This window comes from Paralichthys olivaceus, chromosome 22, assembly GCF_024713975.1.
Source record: "Paralichthys olivaceus isolate ysfri-2021 chromosome 22, ASM2471397v2, whole genome shotgun sequence".
NCBI lineage: Eukaryota > Metazoa > Chordata > Actinopteri > Pleuronectiformes > Paralichthyidae > Paralichthys > Paralichthys olivaceus.
The window spans coordinates 12,456,208-12,478,519 of NC_091114.1; the positions used below are offsets into that span (position 1 = coordinate 12,456,208).

General features: G+C 46.2%; 1 protein-coding gene across 6 annotated transcripts in view; it reads right to left on the bottom strand.

The window, feature by feature from the left end:
* The window catches only part of pcdh7b (protocadherin 7b), a 101,775-nt gene that overhangs the window by 44,065 nt on the left and 35,398 nt on the right, over positions 1–22,312 (bottom strand). For 2 of the 6 annotated variants that reach the window (XM_069518804.1, XM_069518807.1), the window contains exon 2: positions 9,896–10,091. The exons of 2 other annotated variants lie outside the window; for them this stretch is intronic. In XM_069518804.1, coding sequence (XP_069374905.1) covers positions 9,896–10,091 — 196 coding nt within the window. Of the gene's footprint in view, positions 1–9,871; positions 10,092–22,312 lie in introns of all 6 variants that reach the window. 2 more of the 6 variants (XM_069518803.1, XM_069518806.1) reach the window with 1 other exon arrangement.

Below are 22,312 nucleotides of genomic sequence, written 5' to 3' on the forward strand. Positions count from 1 at the left end.
CCGAAAGGAAATAAGAAGAAGAGAAAATAATGAAATCCCTCAGCTCGGGGAACTTAGGAGGATATTGTCCCTCCAGGTGAATGGAGGGTGCACATGTTGTGCAGGCAGGCGTACAGCTGTGTGAGGGGGTTTTTGTGACTGCTCCTGTGTGCGTCAAAGCCTCCTCTGTGTGTCTTTTGTGTGTGTGTGTGTGTGTGTGTGTGATGAAGCCTTCCAGCGTCACAGTGTCAAAGGTCACATTACGAGCCACTCAGAGACCTTTTAACACAGCTCCTGCCACAGGGCCGGCCAGAGATCCCCCCCCCTTTCTCCATAAAGCGTGTTAGCTTTTCATTTCAATCCTTCCATCTCTTTATCCTTTACTACCCCCCCCCCCCCCCTCCCTCCATATGAGACACATTAACTGTGTCCTCAAAGAAAAGGGAGGGAGCGGGAGGATAATCCCTTCCTTCTTCCATTGTTACATGCTTTCATCTATTTTTATAAGGCAAAGAGCGAGGGAGCAGCGGGGCAGGAGGGACGGGAGGGTGGGAGGGGGAGGGAATTGAAAGTAAGTTTTGGTGGGTTCTTCGTATCAAACTTATCGTGTACACGCATGCTTGAATGTAAACACACTTGTTTCCTGCCAGCTGTCAGTATTCATACACACCACCTCCTGTATATAACTTATTCTAAATAAACTATAATCCGGACATGTAACGAAGTACATTTACTGTGATAATATTTAGATTTATCTTCAAGTTGCTTTTACTCCACCACATATATCTACACATTCATGTTCTTTTAATGTACATTTTTAAAAGTAATCAATAATGACAGAGGAGCTGGTCCATTAATCTGATCAGAGTGAACAGGTAACATAGGCAATAAGCTAAACTCAGCAAGTTCTTTTATTATATTAAAGCAAGTACTTACTTAGGTTTACTCAAGTAGAAAAGTTAGTTTGATGCTTTTGCTTTCTTACTCAGTCCACTACCGGATCTCTATAAGCAGAATTTTAAGTGACGGATCTGCAAACAACTATATCTCCTCTAATGAAGCGTCTGCAACTGCTGCAGCTCTCACTTATTGTTTCTCCAGTATTATCATTATTATTATTAATAATATTGGAAATACAGACAGTGTGAGGAAGGTGACTTGTTGGATTCTATGTGTGTTTTGCAGTATAAGCTGAAAGCTACTGTGCCCCCCCCCCCCCCCCCTGCGTATCCCACGCAACACACCGATTATCATTAGCTTTTTACATAATGCCTGCAGCAAGCAAGCGATTGTTTGCCTGTGTTTTGACAGTTTTACAGCATTTAGCTGCGCGTCTGAGTCATCAAACCGCCCTGATTAAAGACGAACATGATGTCAAATTCCTAAATAATACGACCTAATTGGTATCAATTAGTGGCAGGCAGACGCTGTTGCTGCCGCTGCTGGCAGGATCCCTTCCCAGAAGAAATGCCAGCACACAGCCATGCCTGCTGGAGACGTGGCACAGCAAGCTGTTCTGTAAATAGGCACATGTGGGTGAAAGGGTGGCAAAGCAAATCTACAGAAACAAGTTTGCCGATATTCGTTTTGTTGTTATTTTTGAAGTTAGTTGGAATCAGTGTTAGGGTATAAAAAACATCACAATGTGAAGTGAGAGGTCAGAGGTCAATCTGCTCACAGGCCACATTCCACACACACTTAACGATCCGCAAAAAAGAGTCCATCCATCCATCACCTTGTTTTTTTGAAGGTCGCAAATGTGTTGTGCAGAATCGCAGTCATTAAGCGAGAGGCGCGATTACACCCTATATCCTCTGGAGTTTTCCTTTCACATATGAAGAATACAGCAGGAGATTCCCCGATCAGACGTGTTCACAGCAACATGGAAATCTCCAGAGCCGTCTGCCAAGTGGTGGCATCTGGTTGGAACATACAGGAGGAAGTAATGTATGAATTCGACACTGGCGTCGCCCCTCATCACTACAAGCTCTTAAATCTATTTTTTGTTTTTTTCAGTTTTGCATCTGTCGTGTTAGAAACATCATCAACGTGTCCACTCACTCACAGTGCATCCTCTGTGGGACAGAGCTAGAGCTGGCTAGCGCACCACCATGCAGCCTGTCAAAAAGAGTGTCTCTGAAACACACACTCAGAAACACAAACATATCTCCGTCCAACTTTGGCAAACCCTCACTATAATGAAGTCTCATTTACAGTATGTATTTTGGCTTCAAGTAGGTAACATCTGGACCCAGTTGTTTGATTTGGGCGAAACGTGTTCGCCATTTGTGCTTTTTCTGAAACTCCTACAATCATGTGAATGTGACGTGTTAAATAATCAGCGAAGCATTCCTCGTGTGCAACAACAAGCAAGTTAGTTTTTAATCCAGACGTGTGGAAAGAACGTGTTGCTCCTGCAGAGTTGCTATGCATGAATTTGCGTATGTGCTTTAACCGTGAGATAGAAGGGAGGAGGGAGTGGTGAGAGGTGGCATTTGCACATTAACTATAGTGTGTTTGGCGAACGCATGAATGAATGCATGAGCAGCTTGGTGTCGGCCTACAGAATGTGTGAACACCTGAATGTGTTTTTCTGAATTCTGTTTGTTTGTGTTTTCACAACAAATTTCCTGAAGTGAGAAAAGAAACTGAAAAAACGAGAGAATGCCTTCATTCTTTGGCGTTGTCAGTGTTATTCTCAGATATGCTCCTGGTGTGAAGTTGGCATGCTGCAGCATATGCATACATACACACACACACACACACCTCTGGCCCCTGTGGTGGTTTTTCTCATGATGCTCAGCCGACTTTCCCCGATCAGAGAACACACAAGTAAATAAATAAACACTTGCAATGAGCGAGTATGATTATTGGCATCGCTCGCAGTTTGCCCCTCCCAAGCTTTTGGCCTCACGCTGGGAGAGACATGGCACCCACTGTGTCCCAGTGCTGTACACCTGATGTCGAGCATGCACCGGCAAATGTAATCCCTCGCTCTGCACAACCTGTTCGCCTCGTCCTCTTTGCGATCATGTGCGGAATCCTAACGGAGAGGAAAGTTGCGAAAGGGAGGGAAGCGCGGGAGTCGTTGCTGGGATCCAGCGGAGGGAGGAGGGACAACAAGCAGAAGACAGAGTGCGTGGGAGGAGAGGAGGGACAGAGGGAGAGGAGGGCGGCAGGCTTTGGCTGTGTGCCTCGGAGGTGTTAATTGTCTTCATCGCAGACCGCCCTACCAGTTCCCCCCCGTATATGCTACACCTGACACAGATACCTCAGCCGGGGAGTGATTATATCATGAGAGAGGTGGAGAAAAAAAAGCAGATGATATAAAAAATAAGAGGACAGTTACATTCCATATTAACAGCTGTCGGAGAAAGTGGTTTTATTCCTAACATAACAAATGTCATTTGGAGACCAGCCAAATTGCCAGTCGCTGCTTCGTTGCACCTAAAAAGACTCGAAATGCACATGGCGGAGCGTATGACTGTAGGCCCTCATTGAAAATACAGTCATGTCGCTGCAGTGCCATGAAACTCTGCTTTCCCCCTCTCTCTCTCTCCTACTAGTGCCAGCTTAAGCATTTTGAGCTGTGCATCCGAACTGCAGAAAACATAGAAACACAATAGACGATCATCTTTGAAGTAAGGACATGAGGACATGAGCTTTCAATGCAAGGATTTTCCAAAAACACATTTTAGATATATTCCATTCCCATTTTCACATCTCTGAAATATCCTCCTGTCAACCCCTCCTCTCCTGGATTATTGCTGAAGTTGGGGCCAGTGACCCCTTTGGCCCTATCTCAGGCTCCGCCCCTGGATAGAAGAAAGTAGTCCAGACTAAAACTGACCCCAGTAAAGTCTGCAGATCATCTAGAATAAGCCAGGGAATTGTTTAGGCAAGAGAATTTGCTGCTACATGTTTTGTTATGTATGTTTACATTGAAGTGGCTGCAGGGGTAAAACCACAACTGTCTAATATGTCTGATGGAGAAATAGCTTCTTTTTCCATTTGGGTGAACTGATCCTTAAAAGTCAGTTTCCATTCCCCGCATGTTCTTCGAGTCTATTATCTGTCTGGAGCAGGTCTATTTTTCAAGTGTAATTCTGTCCATGTGCCGTGTGGTGAGAGTTAGGGTTGCACTGGGTGGGCTTTATAGTTCATGTGAGCCCATGTGGAGAGACAGACGGGGAGGAAGACGGGACTTGTGGATGTGACACTGGGGTACGATTTAAATACCTGCCTGCTCCGGCTGAGCGGTGATCAATCATCTCTCTGTCAACTGCCACTCCCTGCTGGCCCACCACCCCCCCCCCCATCCTTCGACTTTTTCCTTCTGCTTCTCATTCTATGTCTCGCTCCGTTTCTGTTTTCCCTTATTATTAATTTTCTCTCTCTCTCTCTCTATCTCCTGGTCCCTCTCCAACCTCACATCCTTCGATCCCGTTCTGGGCTCCCTTTCAGCGTGCTACTCATTTACTCTGCCCAGCCATGCTTCCCTCTCTTCACCTTCCCCCTCAGTGCTTTTTCTCTCACATCATCTCACCGGGTCTTGTTGTTCTTTCCTGTCGCCTTGCCCGAGGATGTCACGAAAAAGAAATAAGGGTGCGAGGGGCACGGGGCACGGGACAGATGGAAATGAATGAGGGAGAGAGACAGAGGACTGTGGGCACACACAATACTACAAACCTGTCTCACAGTCTACGAGCATCCGATGGTTAGCAGCACTTTTTTTTGGATTCCTGTCCTCATTTCACTTTTCCTGTGAAAACAGTGGCGATTTTAACTCACACGTGGACTGTGACCTTGGGGGAAGCGAAGGTGAGCGGGGAGCATGTGTAACACACTGATTGAAAGTGCGAGTGCCTTCCACTGGGCAATTTTTCACCGAACTGCTCTCTGCCGGGTAGTAGCACACCACACCACACACACACACACACACACACACACACACACAGACTCACACTCACATCCTTGCACCGAGTTGGGGGAAATCAGACCTAAGACCAGCGCTGCTGCCGCTCCGCTCTTGAAATATGAATGGTTTTAATTAAACAAACTCGCTTTGCCATCTGGCCCTACAATTGGGCTTGCCTAATGAACAGAGTTACACACAAACACACACACATACACACACACACACATTATTAACCAGGCTAAGCAGCATTCCAACGGGTAAAGCTGGGAAATAGAGAGAAACAACAACAGCGATCTAGTGAGGTGTTTCACAAAGCTGGAAAATGATGCAGTGCCTCATTGTGCGGCATTAAGTGTGTGTGAGAGAAAGATGCCGAGAGCGACTTCCGTTTTCATGTGACAGCATGTGTCCACTGTCCGTCTGTACTGCCTGATAACTGCTGTGATGTGCCACTTTGTTGAGCCGGCTATTGCCAACATTAAATCATGATGTTTGTAACCCAGTGGTGGCACCCTGAGAATTCTCAGCAGGAGGGACAGGACGGAGATAGGGTCTGGAGTGTGTGTCTGCATGTGTGTGTGTTTGTTTGTGTGCTGTAGGGGCGGCGGTGGTTGTCTGGCAGCCAAAGCACAGGGACGTGGGAGGCATGCTAACGTTAGCAGCCAGTGGGACGTGCTATTACTCTCTCAGAGGCTCCAATAAATTTGCACAATTCAGCCGTCCCAGCAGCCAGCATAAACTAAACCGGGCAGCGGCCTCTGCAAGATGCACTCGGTGATGTAGTGGAAGATAAAAAGTTGAGAAAACTAATGTATATCCTCCTGTCTGGTGGTGAGCATCACAAGGCACTAACAGATGCCTTAAAGAGTCCCTCTTCCTTTTAAGTCAAAACTAATTTCAAATGTGCGAAAGTATTTCTTTGGAAGTATTTTCAAAGAAATACAACATCATTTAGAGTACCCCCCCCCCCTCCCAAAAAGCACATATCTCCCTAAATTGGTGCCACCAAAAGGTTTGATGATATGACATGGAATCTCGCTTTTGCTTTAAATATTAGCATACAGTAGCCCCTGGCAATCCAGAATAAACTGCTGTATCAACTCAGGGTTGAAAACAAGATGCTGTTGTAAAATGTGATGGTTTGCATTTTTTCAGTAACACGATATATAATGCTTCATGCTACAGATCAAAGCCGTGACCTACAGCAGCACTGATGCACTGATATTACATTTCCAGCGCCGGAGGTTTTCACATGAAAACGCTTCAGACACCTTACTCGCGATTAAAGGGCAAATGCGGAAGCGTGGTATTTTGAGTTGTATTCGTACTAACGTGGGAAAAAAAATGGAAAAGAATCCACTCCCACCACCTGCTGGCAATGTGGTAATCAATAATGGAGCACAAGTCTTTTGACCCTCGGATAACACTGCACATCTGGAAGGGCTCTTTTCCATCCGTAACGGCCCTAATTGTGTGTTTGACTCCAAACGCTCAGTGTTTATGAATATCTGATGAGCGCTGGGGTAAGCTTATGAATAAGTGAGGGGCCAGCTGTGCATCAAAAAGATCAAGCCTTCATGAAAGCGTATCAAGTGCCTCGTCTGAGAGATGTGCTGTCGAAGAATTATGGTCGAATTGATCTATTTTTCGTCTGTGCCGTGGGCTAATACGTCATGTTTTCATCAAAGTTAAACTTGACGAATGCAGGACTACAAACATGCATCTTTTGACTATTTTAAACAAGATCTAAGATGGAACTGCAGAGGCGTCTTGTATGGTAATTTGTGCAGCACAGAATGGATCAAGAATGTGTTGATATTCCCGTGGTGACCCCAACACTCCCTGTTTTGTGTTGGTTCTGGAAGAATCTGTCTTGGATAGAGAAGGTTGGTCTTCCTTTTTCTTTCTCTTTTTCCTTTTTCTGACACTCCCCGTGGAAAGAAGTCAACCAGTGGAAAATAATAAAGTTTGAAACATGACCTTGATGAAGGAGATGAGAAAAAGAAAACACGGTCCCTCGCCACATCTGTGCCAGGGCGAAAGGGAAGGAAGGAAGGATGAGAAGCGCTGATGCAGAGGGTGGAAAACACAGTCTGTTGCCTGTTGTTGCGTTCACGTGGGTTTGTCTGGGTCGATTGTTAGTACTGGTGCTTGCGTATGTGTGTTGGGGGGGGGGGGGCTTCTTGCGTGCGCGCATCCATGTGTGTGTGACAGACGAGCCGCAGCGGAGGACGATTGTTCCTGCAGGAACATCGATTGACAACAAGCAGAGTCAGAGCTGGAAAAAGCACGGAATGAAAAAAATGAAGGAGTCGTTAACCTTTGTTTGGTGTTTCACCCTGACACAAAGCACGAGGCAATCTGACATGATTAATTTAGTTTGATTCAAAGTTTTCAAACTTGGAATCGTGTCTCAGGGAGCAAGGTTAAGATTCACACTGTCGCACCTCCTCTGCTAGTTCTTCTTCCTCCTGGTCCTCCACAACACAAGAGTGGCCCAAAAGAGACTCTCACCACGGATCATTGTCACATTACGCACGTAACCGTCTGCAATTACCTGTCGCTAATGATGCCCACGCCAGCGCCGAGCACCACGGCACGCCATCTGCCAACTTTTGTGCTCCCTCTCTCCTTGTAATTCCCTGATTTTTGCTAAAAGAGCCACAGCTTCACATACAGCGAATGCTAGAACCAGCAGAGTCTGTGCAGTCTGTGCTCTGGCTATAACACAAGAGGGAGTGCTAATGACTGTAGTTAGCGTCCCCCTCTAGAGGCTCGGAGCACTTTGCCAATATTTGCCCTAACCTTAGATGATTGCATTAACTTTACACTTAGGTATTTAGATGCTGCCCTTATTCAGAGTGACCAAGCAGGCGCACAGCGACGATAAAAAAAAAATATGCAGCTTCTCTCTTTCATTTTTTTTTTTCTGGAATTGGCCGATTACAGTGGCTCAGACCACAAGGCCACCCTGCCGCCCACCTAAATCCAGTTTATAGCGCCTCGTGGCCTCAGTGAACGAACTGTACGAACTCGGAAATGTTCAAATGTGCTGCAAAAAAAATGTGAGATTGAAGTAAAAACAATACCGGCCCACATTCACATGCACTCACTTCAAGTCTCAGCTGCCTTCACACACACACACACACACACACACACACACACACACACACACACACACACACACACACACACACACACACACACCGTTCAGCTGATCTCACTAAAGATAGCGAGCAGCAGCAGAGACTGTTGTTTCTCTTGGATGGAGACTGATTCATGAATTGACCTTGACTCTGTTCCTTCAACAAATCTCCTCCAAAGCTCCGGTGCTGAAATCTGGAACCGTGGAAAAAGAGGAATTAACAACAGACGCACACGGAGCTGAAACTCAAATTGACCGGGGTTTTATTAGCATTTTTTTTTTTTTTTTGTTCTTAAAACGTTTCAAATTTGACAAAGAAAAGTTAAGAAACATGAGCTTGTTCTTCAGAATTTTATGTTTGGGTTAATGTGTTTGACTATTTATGCTGCTTCGGTTCCCGAGGTATTTGCTTGAAGGACTTTTGATCACACTGGGTCGTGTGCTGTCGTCTGCCGCTCTGCCCAATTACTTTCAACAGGGACCAAATTGAAATGAGCCTTTTAACTGCATCTCATTTGATACCTTTTTAAATAGTTCCACGAGGCAGCACTATCCGGTCACACCAAAGTGCTTCAAATCCCTTTTAATCTGCATTAAGGCCAAACTTTTGAGAAAAGGTCACAGTGGACACCTGTGTGACGATCTGCTTCATCACATGGACGTTTAACCCACTCAGATATTCCCTCGTTAACATTTTATTTCACCTTTAGATTATATTCACTCCACTAATCTGCCATAAATGACGTTATCATCTACAAAACAAGTTTGTCTAATAAGGAGGATGTGAATCTTTAAGCCATTTTAATGTCCTCATCCTAAGCTGCAATGCTTGGAGAGCCTCTGCACTTAGGCTCAGCACTCTCAAGACAGCTCCTCCTTGTTAAGCATCGCCTCAGCCTCCAAGACTATGAATGGGACCATTACCCCCATCTCTCACTGCACACACACACACACACTCACACCCAGATACACACACACACACACTCATACAGATGAGTATATTTTGGCCTCTGTGCTCAGGCTAGCTGTAACTGCAAGGGAATCTGCAGTACTGTACCGATGGGATTGCTTTTACAATAGACTCTGTTTGCATTGCTCCCACTCACTCCCTCTAGGCTAAAGCCTTTCCACATTACAACCTACAGAACATCAATTCTATCTCTCGGTTGGAGCAAAGTTAGTTCCTTCTTTAGGGCCTCAGCCAAGCACAGTTTGCAAATCAGCACAGAAGCTCTCCGTATAGATTCTAAACTAACCCGTCTGAAGGTTAAAGCCGACGTATCTCAAAAAATAGAACAGATATTGAGATCTTACTCAGAATCTATCCTCAGTCAACGCAGGACCTGAACACCGAATCAAATTCAATGGGAACTTGAAAGAAGTCCATAATGGCAGTAAAACAATGGTCTGAAAGGTGCTGATCTAAAAGAATGGTGCATGTAGCACCTTTGATCAAAACAAGCCTTCATGCTATTTCTGAAAAAGAGACTTAGGTCTTACAATAAATCCCAGACCTCGTCTTCACATAATGTACATCGGTGGAAGGTCGTTATCTTTAATAAAAGTTGCAACAGCTGCTGTATCACACCATCATACCTGATCGCCTACGCTGCTGAAATAACTAATCAATATCTGAAATCATCAAACACGAGGAGGCATCTACGTGATAAGAGGAATCCTAACAAGAGAGGAGAGATGAACTCATGTTCCTGCATGTTTGTGCAGCTGTCTACTATCGGACGAGCTTTGTAAATGCTCTGCCCAGTATGTGTGTGTGTTTCCTGTGTTTTCTAACGTTTTCTTAACCTCCTTTCAGTGTTTGCCCCTACCATTTTCCATGTGCTCTGCCTCACCGACACTGCCATCCGGCGTTGTCCTCTCGTAGCTGTCCTCGGGTAGGGGTAGGGCGCCCAGCCGGGGACCCGATGAACTCTTGCTGCTGGGCGTCTCCGACTCGTCCAGGCCACTGTCGTAGCAGCTCTGCAGCGATCCCTGCTGGTGAGGGTCCTGGGGCTGGCTCACCACCGAGAAGGTCACTCGGCGAAACGGCTACAAGAGAAACCAAACGGCCGGGGGTCACTATTAAAGGGACTTTTATTGTTAGACGTCAGCTAGGGAGTTGGGTCCTCTGGGTTTCAGAAAGGGGATTCGGGTCAGGGTGGTAGAAAAATAGGTTAGAAAAAAGGGGGTTAGGGTAAAGAGGCGTAGATGTGTGCTCGCTATACTTTACTCTCAAACATACCATTAGAGAACCCTTCAATCTACAAGCTCACTGTGATGTCCCTTTCCTGATCCAAACAAACAATACAGACAACTGCATCACAACACAGACCTTTAATCATCACTCATTTGTTTGACCACTAAAAAGAGGACGAGGCTCTGCACGAGTCCTGCAGAGCTAAAGCGCAAAGACAAATATACGTGTGCACACAGGCACTTCCCTTCCTGTGAGCTCACGCACAAGCACACACACACACAAAAGGTTTTTCTACATGAGCCGTGGGTTCACACTGTCAATATGTGTAGCCCCACACATTATCGAACAGCGTCTTGCGTTAACCAGTAACAGAGCATGTCATTAAAGCCGAGGCCTCTTTCTCACTGTCTCAGTACGGTTCCTTTCCTCTCTCTACAATCTCTCAATCCCTGTCTGAGCGCCGTTCAAAGGTAACAGCGTAGGAAGGGGGGGATGAAAGAGGGAGAATGAGCATGAGACGCGGAATGAAAGACCTGACTTGGTCATTACCAGAATAAATGGCATAACAAATGGCTAATGCCATTCATTAATTAGACACAAACACAGTGAGAGCTCGCCTGTGTTGCTGCTGCATCCTCTTTTCCTGCCCCTTCCTGGACCTCATCACTTCCTCACATTTGCCTTTCCTCCCTCTGTCCTTGTTCCGTTCTTTGCATCACCAGAATATTAAACGGGGTAGAGGCCCATTACTCAAAATTGTCTTTTCTTTCTATCTCCCTATCCTTCCAAGTGCTCCCACAGCTGTCTCACCTGATGAAGTAAGAATCAGTTATCGTCTGTGATTAGTAACTGCATCCTCAATTTGTACATTTATCTATGGTCCATCGAACCCTGTCATCTGCTCTGACGTGCAGACGTCAACACGTCAAGCTCCTGTCATTTTCACGGGTGTGTGTGAGACGAATGCAACGTAAACACACCTACGTTACCACAGACACAACGGAGCGTTGACAGGTCGTCTCACAAAGGTGAGGCTCTTATTTTGCCGTCCAATGTCACTTATTGTAACCAACTCTGCGTCTCTGCCAGGAGCACACTGTGGAAGATTCTCTTTTCTGATAATGAAATTTCCCACAAGCCATCCGGAAATCGGGCTTCCTTTCAATATGTGTGTGTCTGTGTGCAAATTTGCATTTATTTAAATATTTCTTCGAGGTTCTCTCTCTCTCGCTCTCTGGCTGGCTGGCTAACACAGCAATCTTGGCAATAAATCATGTTTCCATGTAATTACAGTCAACACTCAACAAATGAATTGGTATAAATATTCATGCAAATTTCACTTGGATAGTCAAACATTTGTTGCATAATTAAAATCAGGACCCAGAAGGAGAACTGCTCTCTATAAGTGTAATAACACTTGAAGAGATGTTGAGATATTAAACTGTGTTTTTCAGGGTTTTTTTGTTTGTTTGTTTTTGTTCGCTTGTTGGGTGTGAGATGTTCGTTAACAAGTCCCACTGTGTGTGTGTGTGTGTGTGTGTGTGTGTGTGTGTGTGTGTGTGTGTGCGTGTGTGTGTGTGTGTGTGTGGTTGGAAAAAAAAAAGTACTCTGTCTGGATCAGATTTAGCCGAGCTCCATATTCCTTGGGACACATGGTGTTGTAATGATACAGATTAAACAACTGTTGCCTAATGAATTGCTGGCGAGGCCGCTGCAAACAAAAGAAACGCTCGAGCAAGTGCGCGCACGGAGGGAAAATTGAGTTTCGGAAAGAGAAAATAAGCTGACGGGAGGAAAAAAAAAAAAGTTAAATGAACAAATAGATTTTATTCACCTGAATTTCCCCTTATTTTCACTGGAGGGAGAGCGAGATAGAAAAGAGGAGAGAAAAAAAAGCTAATTTGTTTGCAGACTAGAAATGGAGTTCATGCAGAGATCGCCAGAGGCTTTGGATTAGAATCTGCAGCAACCACCGCATGCACAGCGACCTTCACTGCCTTCATTCTGTCTTTAAATAAATGAATAAAATCAAAAGCAACTCTTTTTTTAGTCATGTCTGTGTGCGCGTCTAGGTGTGTGTTGTCTGTAGAATCCAGGAAAGACAAAAAAAAAAGGAATTGTCCAACACTCCAACAAGTAAAAGGACATTTGTTTTTTTCGTCTCTGTTTCAAGTATGCGTAGGGAAAACGATTTGGGGAGGTTGTCACACGGCCAAACCACAGGGAAAGATTAATGAAATTATCACACACACAACTGACGAGGTGAGGTTTTGCTGCTCCAAAGATATTTGAATGCATGAGCGATGGAGATTTTACACCTTGAGAAATAAAAGCAGGCTGCTCCCCCCCTCCAATCGCTCTCAATGCTGTTGTATGGCACAGAACTAACCCCCTCCTCTCTCCCTCTCACCAGATACTGGTCATTTCCAGGCCCGGTGAGTTTGTCGAGCCTGACTGAGTACATGCCCTTTGATTGTGGCCCATTTGCCTCCCACCCTGACCTCCTGACTTCACGGCCCGCGCAGCTGCCAATCACTCCAGCGGTGACCAGGTCAGAAACACTGGCGCACACATACACGAAAGCAAAGAGATGTCATGACCCCAGTTACATTAAATTTTTGAGAGGAGATCCGCATGATGGCCGTAAAAATTACTTTCAGTTCAGCTTAGTGATCGTCTATAACGTGATGGATAGTTTTTTATAGCCTTGGATTTTGAAAAATCTAAACAAGACTAAAACCTTTCAGATTGTCAGATTGTCCCGATTAAATATGCATGAGTACAAAACTCCATGTTGTAATTTTTCAAAATCGTGTTTGAGCTCATTTTGACATTTTCACCAAATCCCAATTTACAGGGAATAATTAAATGGATCTAGATAAAAAATAAAATCTATAATGGGACTTGGGTAGTGCAGCTTTATTGAATTTAAGAAGACGGTTGGGCCTCTGTCTCAGTATGCACTCTGCAGACCTCTAGTTTGAATGTATGTATTTCATTACAGGTTAGCACTAGTTTACTTTAAATCCACCAGATGCTGGGACTCCTCTCGGGGTCCCGGACAGCAAAAAGCGGGCCTCTTTGGGGGGTGCCTGTGATTCAAAGCCAGCTGGTGACAGTCACGGGTGACTGAGCGAGTCCATCACCCTAAAAAATGAACAGCGCAAACAAGCCACAGGTTTATTGGGAGCACTCCGGCCGAAAGCCTGGCCAGATCTTTCCCGGATGCTAAAGGGAAAACATATGGGCCGCCTGACTCTAGCAGAGCTGGAGCCAATGAAAACAGGACGGTGCCACTCATGTCAATAATGTGTGACCTCTTGCATTTGATTTTCATTTCCTCCTCCTTCAAACTTAACGTTGAGCTGCTGTCAGACGCACTCTGTCTCAACCTTCTTTATTTTTTTTCCCCCAGTAAATCTTGAATGGGTAACACATTGTTTAGTGGAGCGCTTTGCTTGTGCAAGAAAACTCGGAGTCAAGAAGTATTACTTAAGGCTATGCAGTAATTTCAGTGTCACTCATGAATGCTCACATGATGCAGTACATACACAGTGGTGACTGTGTTAATGCTCTGTGGCCACTCTCACCCTTTTATACCAGTGCTTCTCGTCTGGATTTGTAATTAAGCCCACCTTTACCAATGCCTCAAGGAAAAGAGTGCAGGATAATGGGCGGGTGGAGGTGGGTCTGGTCGGAAAACTCAGTGTGTGTAATTTCAGCTGTAAGTACCTTTGGCGGATGGCAGTGACCCACCGCCGTGAACCTCAGGAAGTAATTGTGGCTGGGCCGGACTTGGGGAAGGGGAGCAAACTTGAACTGCAGGGCCAGTGTCTTATTGCAGTCAACCGAGAGAGATGGAGGGATTCAGAGCAGGAGGTATGAGATGCAAAAGGAAGTTAAAAAGGGCAGTCGAACGAGGGGGGCAAAGACACTCTGAGAGGTTAAGAGAGGAGGTCAACACACGAGTACGGCCATGATAGCCAAAAGTGCCAGTCAGTAATTAAGAAGGCATGTATCATATTTAATGGGCAACCAGACAGAGACCTGTTATAGTCCACCTGAGACGAGCGGAGAGTGCCAAGTAGCCACGGTACACCAAACAACATCCGTGCTGGGATCGAATCAGGGCTGCTTACATTGCAAAGCTCCAACGCGGGTGAAGCTCGCTGTAACTCCAGTCCAGTGAATTAAAGAGATCACGAGATACGCTGATGTTGAAGCGATAAATGAGACAAATGCCCTCGAGGTGAATGTCTGTCTGGAAATCAATTGGAAACTGATCCAGGTGGATTCGAGTTCTATTTGGGTGCTGCTCAGTTGCACTTAATTGCGACGTTACGGGGTCACCTAAGAGCAGGATTCTGATGCCGTCAGGCCTCAGTCGTCAAAAACAAGGAGGGCCTCTCAGGTGTGTTACACCCCTCCTTGAGTGACCAGGGGGAATTTCAAAAAGGGCCTTTGGATAGGGCTGAGTAAGTTGTGCGAATGCTGGCTGCAGCTTTGTTAGTGCAACCGCCTGCAGAGGCTCAGGTATCATGTTCTGGCCTGGATGATAGGTTTGGCCCTGTCAAGCTCCAGCGCTCCTCTTCGCTTCTTCGAACTTCACTCCTCCGCACACATTCCTCCCAGGTCACTCTTTCCCAGAGAACAAAAGGCAGGGAAAGAAAAGACGACAGGATGAAGAGGAGAAAGTGGGGTAACGGCTCCAGAAGAAAACACCCAAGTTTCCAAGAGAAAAGAAAGACAAACAAAACTGATATAATAGCAGCACTTGCGGGTTCATTCTCTGACTTTTTTCAATAGTATCTTCAGAGGCAACAGAGATGCAGAGCATGAGGTTTTTTTCTTTTTATGTTCTCGTCTGCTGAGTTTGAAAGAAAAGTTGTTTTTTCACATCCTTTTAGACAGCCGGGGCACACAAGCCTATTCAGCTGCCAGTTCCTCACCTGAACTGTGCACGAAGCAATTGATCTGAAAGTAAACAAGAGACAGAGGAAGACTGATTCGATTGATACGTTCTGAATGCTGCTCTCTCATTTAAAATTATGAGAGCTGTGAGGTCTTAGAAATCCGCATGGGCACAAGGCTTATTAATAACGTTTTTTAAACACCTTTAAAAAGCAGTTTTATTACGGGAGGTGCAGACATTTTGGGCAACACAGTCTCATTAAGAGCCGATGAAAGTTATTAGCGCTCTTTTTTAGATCTTTGAAATCGTGAGGGTTTTTTAACCATGTGGCCATTTTATGATCTGACAGCGCACCAATCACTTGAATGTCCTCCGGCGCTTGTCCACTGGCGTTCTCCAGAGTCTTTACTGACCCTTTATTGCGCTCTTTGGCAGAAGAAACAGCTAGTATAAATATATGTGCCCCAGAAAGACGGGACCGTTTAAGACATCCAAGAAAAGACAGCAGGAAACCCAAAACATGAGCTCCCCGATGCCGCTGACGGTTGTATGGTCGAGCCTGTGCCATAAAAAGTTGTTGCACGAGGGGTCCGCCGAAGGAACTCTGTGGGGATCGGTTCTTAGTCTCAGCGCTCTGTGCCATGGGAACCACTTTGGAATGAGCAAAAAAGGGGAAGTGGGAATCGAAGAGGGAGAATAAAAGATGCAAAAGTTGGAGAGAGCTTAAGAAAGCAGAGGAAGGGAGGGAGGACAGAAATAAAAAGGACGGGAAACGGATGATAAGAAAACCATAGAGTGGGTGATCCTTCCATTCCAAGTTCCATTCTCTTCCTTCACCCACCCCCCCCTCTACAATCTTTTTCTTTTCCCAGTGTGTTTGGAAGAGTGCCACGCTTAGCGCTTTCTTATTAGCATGCACCCCATGCGCTAGAGAGACAGACATGCAGAAAGAAGAAGAAAAAAAAAAAAAAAGGAGAGGAAAAAAAAGATCACACATGGTTACTTTCTTAAAGTCTGGGCTAAACTTTTAATTGCTCTTCAAGTGGCGGATTAGGCCACTGGTGAAACAGAGATACTATTCTTGGGGGATGCGTTTGAACATCTTCAGAAGCTTAGTCCAACCCCTGACCTGCTCTGAATAGCAAAGGAGAAGTGCCTTTTTTTATTTTGGTTGATGGGATGGGGGGGGGGGCGTTCATGTTGAGTGGCAGTGGATTAGCTTCAAGCTGACAAATAACAGCCTTTGTGCTTTTCCACAGGGCTGCAGGAACTCCATCGTGGCAGGCGCTGTGTCATGTAACTGAGGCTAAACAGAACAAATGAAAGCTTCCTAATTCATAAAGGGAGCCTTGTCATTGTCGACCAAAGATCTGGTGTCTTTTCCGTTTATGCTGTGGTAAGATTTTTTTGCGGATTCCATAGCAACGTCCGAAGATGTGAATTATGTTACATCCCCTCATTATGAATGGATGGGCCCTTCTCCTGTGTCGCCATGTTAGAGCCCCTGCTGCTGCTGCTGCTGACACGGGCGTTGGCAGACGGCGCAGACGAGTGTCAACCAAAACCCAGACTCCGGTGTTCCTTACATAGAGTCTGCTTGAAAATCTTTCGATCGCATTTCCTACTTGTTTTTTTCCCCCTTCAGATTCAGCCCTTGTTAACACACTGACAGCAGAATGGCCTACCATTCACTCGTGCATGTACATGTGAGCACATGCACGAGTGAAGTGCGCTCAAGCATTCATGTGCCTTTTGCCTATCCGTGAGTGTGTGTGTGTGTCATCTCTTTGGCATTGTCATGTAATTTCGCATGTCACAACGCCATCGGCTTCAGGTTCCCAGATCTGGAGTTTGGTGTGTGTGTGGGGGGGGGGGGGGGGGGGATCCATCACAGCACTGGCAGCACTGTGTCTGACCAACGACCTACTCCTGTCAGTTTGTGACGAGCCCCGGGCTGGCACTGTAACGTTAGCTTGTTGTGACACAGGTTCGGGTGTCAGCAGAAAGCATGACATGGCATCAACAACACCCGGGAGTCGGCGCAAAAGCGGCCAAACGCTATGTGAGAATATGTGCGAAACAGCACGTTGTGCACAACACCTGTCCCACACAGAGGTTTCCTTCATCTATGGAAATTAATGTCACCACGGAGAGAGAGAGAGAGAGAGATAGAAGAAAGGATATGCTCTACAGGGATAGACAGATGGAGGGGGAGAAGGATAAAGAAAGACAATGACAGAGATAAGGGAGGGAGAAGGAGAGCAGTGTACAGGCTTTAATAAGGCTGATAAATGAATCTTTATTTACCATCCTGAGCCACTGATGACAGATAACTTGCATTTAGGGGATCAGGCAAAGGAGAGGAGAGAGATGGATTGAGGGAGGTTAGAGAGCATATCCAGCTTATCCACTAATGAGGCGTTCTATTTGAGTATGATCATGCGGGCATGTATCATTCATGTGGGATAAGTAGTGTGTGTCCCCCTGGTGTGTAGCGCCCGGCCTTGTGTTTGTGTGCGTGTGTTTGTCCTCGTGTCGTCTTTCGGAACGTCTACACTCGCCTTGTTCGGTCAGGACCGCACCACCAGGTGGCGCGTCTTTGCCTGAATGCCAACTGTACGTCCTGATCATATCCCTTACACACACACACGGGCTTCCCTTACAGGTCCCATCCACCACCTGTTCCTGACAACAGCAGCATAGGACAATTATGATCCGAACAATTACGAAAACAATTATTACAAATGAGTAATTAAGCCCTAATGTCAGGATAAATAAAGTGACAGAGAGCGGAGGAAGTGAACAGGCCCAAGGCAAGTGAGTAATATAATGAATAAAGAGAGAGGGATAGAGTGTTTGTGTGTGTGTGTGTGTGTGTGTGTGTGTGTGGTCGCTACACTTTACTGGTGCAACACGAGGATCACCTGAGATTAAACACACACACATTTAGCGGACCTCCCAACTTTGGCAGGTGGAGATATTTCACCTTCCACATTTCCCCGCCGTCATGTCTGCCCCATCCCTCCGTCCTCGTTCATCATCTCAACTCTGCCCCTTATCTCCACCAACTTCCCTCCATCCCCCGTATCTTCATCTCTGTCACTCTCTGCCCACGCTCCCTCCCTCACACCCTCGCTATCTTCGTCGAGATCCCGCAAGGTCAAACCTCCCCGACGTTTGATGGATGAAAATGGAATTAAGATGAAAGCACACTTTCAGATAATGAAGATATGCGGCGGGAGATTAGGAAGCTGGGGAGGCTCGCCGAGGTGCCGACCAAATTAATATTGAAATTTATGTGTGTTTGGCTCAAGCCCAGACAATCCCCATGTGTTACTTTCACTGGGGGGCCAAAGTGTAAAACATAACAAAAATTTTAATAGCGTTTGAGGGGAGAAAGCGGAAAGGCGGTGCTTCTTCTTATTCGCCATCAGTATTCATTTTGTGTGACAATGCAAAATGAAGTGGCAGCAAAAAATATTCCGGAGCAGATGAGGTGTTGTGCTGGAAACATGCACAGCTGTGGGGGGGCTTAACTAAAATGTGGCTGCGATGTTTGCAGGTAGACTGTGTGTGTGTGTGTGAAAGCGTACAGGCGTATTGACATGTACCTGTTCAGATATTTGCATTGCACTTTCAACAAAAGCACATGATCTGCTTTAACAAAAAGCGACACATGCATGCTCATGCGTCGCACAATCCAATCTCACCCCCCCATCTCTGCGGCTCTACAGGGCCGGATCAGCGTACGTGTGTTTGAGGAGAGCGATGCAGAAGATTGGCGAGAGGGATAAGGCCCCCGCGCCTCAGAAGGCATCAAAAGACAGACAGTCTATCAAGGCCCCATATCACAGTCTGATGGCAGCGATACGCACACTAATCCGCATGTAAAATAGTCCTCTCCTCCGAGGCGTTTCTTTGAGTGCACTTAGCTACTCGCTCCACTCTGGGATCCGTTCTTCCTTCTCGTCTTCTCTTTGACATTATTCCCACTGAAGGGGAAGAAGAAAAGAATTAGCCGGAAAGATCCGCAACGTGCTATTAAGGTCTCATTTTCAGCTCCGGCTCTATTAGATCTCATTACTCAGTTTGTTGACGAGGCAGCCATTTTGGGCCGCTAATGGGAAATTTGATAACGGCAGGTTGTTGTTGGTGCCCACTGTTACACACTCTGATCTCACAGCGGCACTTTGGGAAACTTTGGGAACAGGAATGCCAAAAAAACACAATTAGTACGGCTTGTTTGCTCCCTGTCGTGTTTCTGCAAAATAAAGAAGAGAAACTGGGAATAGTGGAGGAGTGCAAAAGGAATTCATGCATAGTTCAACCAGGCCCTGGTTTTGTTCTCTCTAAGCTGCTCCCCCTAATTGAATGAAAAAATGTGGTCATGTTACATAGGAGATTGCCAACAATGAAGTTCTTTGTTGAGACATTAGGGACTTGTCTACACTACTGTGGCTATATTTTAATTTTAAAAAAATACCAGAGATGAACACTGTGGTCCAGGTAACATCGGGCAACGCCATGTTTTACATGTGCACACGGATAAACAGACTTTAGAGTGTTAAAGCATTCCTGTGTTTAAAATGCTGCTTGCATGAGGACAAGAGGCAGAAACACAGAGGAAAAAGTTTGTTTTGTAAAATATGCGCATTAGTAAAAACAGATGGAAAATGTTATCTTATTTTTTTGTCTTTAGCCAAAGGTTCCAGCGAGGTCAAACAGGAAATAATTACCGGACACCTGTGCCTGCCTGGTACCAGTGTACAAATGCTCCCTGTGCCATCTATCCCCGCCTTCGTGTGTGTGTCTTCTGTGTGTGTGTTTGTGTGCGTGTGAGTGAGTTTCACCTATCACCTTACCGGCAGCTGCTATCCCAGGAATAAAAGAATCGGCGAGATGGCCAGCGGAGGCAGAGGATGAAGGAGGACAGTGGGTGGGAGAGCGGCAGCGGTGCAGCAGGGGTAGCAGATGGAAACAGATCCTGTGTCACGCTGAAAATACCCCCCCCCCCCCCCTCCTCCTCCTCCTCCTCCCCCTCCTCCTCCTCCCCCTCTCAACACGTTGCAGGTGAAAGCACCTGACTGTATGTATGACCCCCACCCCTTCTCCGACCGCCTCCCTTTGAGGGAACAGCGCAAGAATGGTCGCTATTGAGGTAACCTAAGCTACCGGAGAGAGATAGCCGCAGTGTTGACATGGCCGCACGAACATACACACAGTGTCTGCATTGACAGCGACCCGTTCTGCTCGCTGACTCCATGAGGGAGCTGGTGGCGAGTGTGTAAGTGTGTGTGTGTGTGTGTGTGTGCATGTGCGTGTGGCGGGGGAAGTCAATGACACCGAGATGGTTATTGATTTGAAGTGACATCAGCTTGGCAGATAGCAGCGACGAGCGCTGAGAGCGGCGCCGCGCATCACGTGCGGCATCATCAAGGCTCTATGATGCTGGATCGATACTCTGGCATGAACTCGGGTGAGCGATATGTTCGCAGTGGCTGTGAATTTTCAGATGCAGGAGAGGAACTAAGCTTCCCGTCTCAATTTTTTTTTCACTCTCTCCATTTTGCCCCCTCCGTCACCTCGCCACAATACAACCGCTGCGTTAAAAAAACAAAAAACAACCTGACATCAAAACTCAAGGCCAGAATTGAGGCTGTCACATAAAAAGACAAAACATCCATTTAATTTGAGCTCGTATTACATTGCCACTTTCTCTCGCTTTGATCTGAGAACAATGGCCAGGATTTGCCTCAGACATGGGCTGTTTCCAAAAGCCTCGTCTGTACACCTTCTTTCTGCTGAACAGGTTTTTCTCCTCTATTCACTGCCTCGTAAAGCCTCAGCCGACCGCGAGCAGCCCGGCACAGAACCCCACCGCACTAATGATGGCCCTCATCACGCCGGCTAATTTAACCCCTGGTGTAAATTGAGAGGTAGGGGTCGTGGTGGTGGTCGGTGGGGGGGGGGGGGGTGGTTTGGACATGGGGTTGCAATTAATCTAAAGCCGAAGCAGTTTAAGCTTAAAACAATAATCAGCTCTCTAAAAGTAAGAAAGAAAAACAGCCGCCTGGCCCACATTTCTATGCTAACAAGAGAATTGGGTGTGTTTTATTTATCTGCAGTGCAGACCACATTATTATGAATTTGGGGCATTGGGAGCGCTTTTATTTAGACGGCTACAGTTTCTGTTATTCCCCATATATTTATTCTACCCTCCCTCTCTCCCCTTCGCTACGCCTCTGGTCCCCTTCTTCAGCCAGAGTGAAAAAGCAGGTCAGGCACAAATGACAAGGCGATGGTCTGTGTATAATAAACCGTGAGCCGAGTGGTGGACGTTGTTAGGATGCAACACACCGCCACGACGACGAGGCACAATATGCAAATCCGAATATAATTTAAAGTTCTGCGTAACGACGCCTTTGTAGTAATTCACACTGCTGACGTGCTCTCCCCGAGGAGCAAGGGTTTTGAAGATCGTTGGGTGGTGGAAGGTGGCTGTGCTGTTTTTTTCCCCCCCATGATGCATCTGGTGAGTCTTTGCGGTACATCTGTGGTATTCTAATTGTGCTGTAACATCTGACAACAGTTGTCACAGCTGTAAAAACACACACGCACGGCAAGTGTCCTCGCATTTCGGGCTGAAACGCTGCGGTTCGTGTTTTGCGGAGGTTGTCGAGCTCCTGTCAAGTGGTCAGTGTGTGTGTGTGGGTGTGTGTGTGTGTGTGTGGGTGTGTGTGCGTGTGTGTGCGCCAGGTATCGACCCATCCAGATGTGATCATCACCATTAGCGAGTTTTGTTTTCTCAACAACTTTTTTTCATTCATCACCCATCTGTCAGGAACGTCAAGACGCAGAGTCATCCATCACACTCAATCCACTCCCTAATTCCTCGTGATGTCTCCCCGCTCCGCTTATCTCAACACTTTGGAGTCGAGGCGTAACACTAACAAGGTGGGGAAAGACGAATGGCTTGTTGGGTCGTAAATCCACAGATAAGGTGAACAGTATGTTTCACGTAAGTTTTTTTTTTGATGCCACGTTAGACCTCGGAGGAACTTTCTGGAGTCTTCACACACACACATGAATAGAGGCTCCTGTCATCCTTCCCTCTCTCCACTAATGAGTTCCATTTCATTCCCACATTCCTGTACACGACCC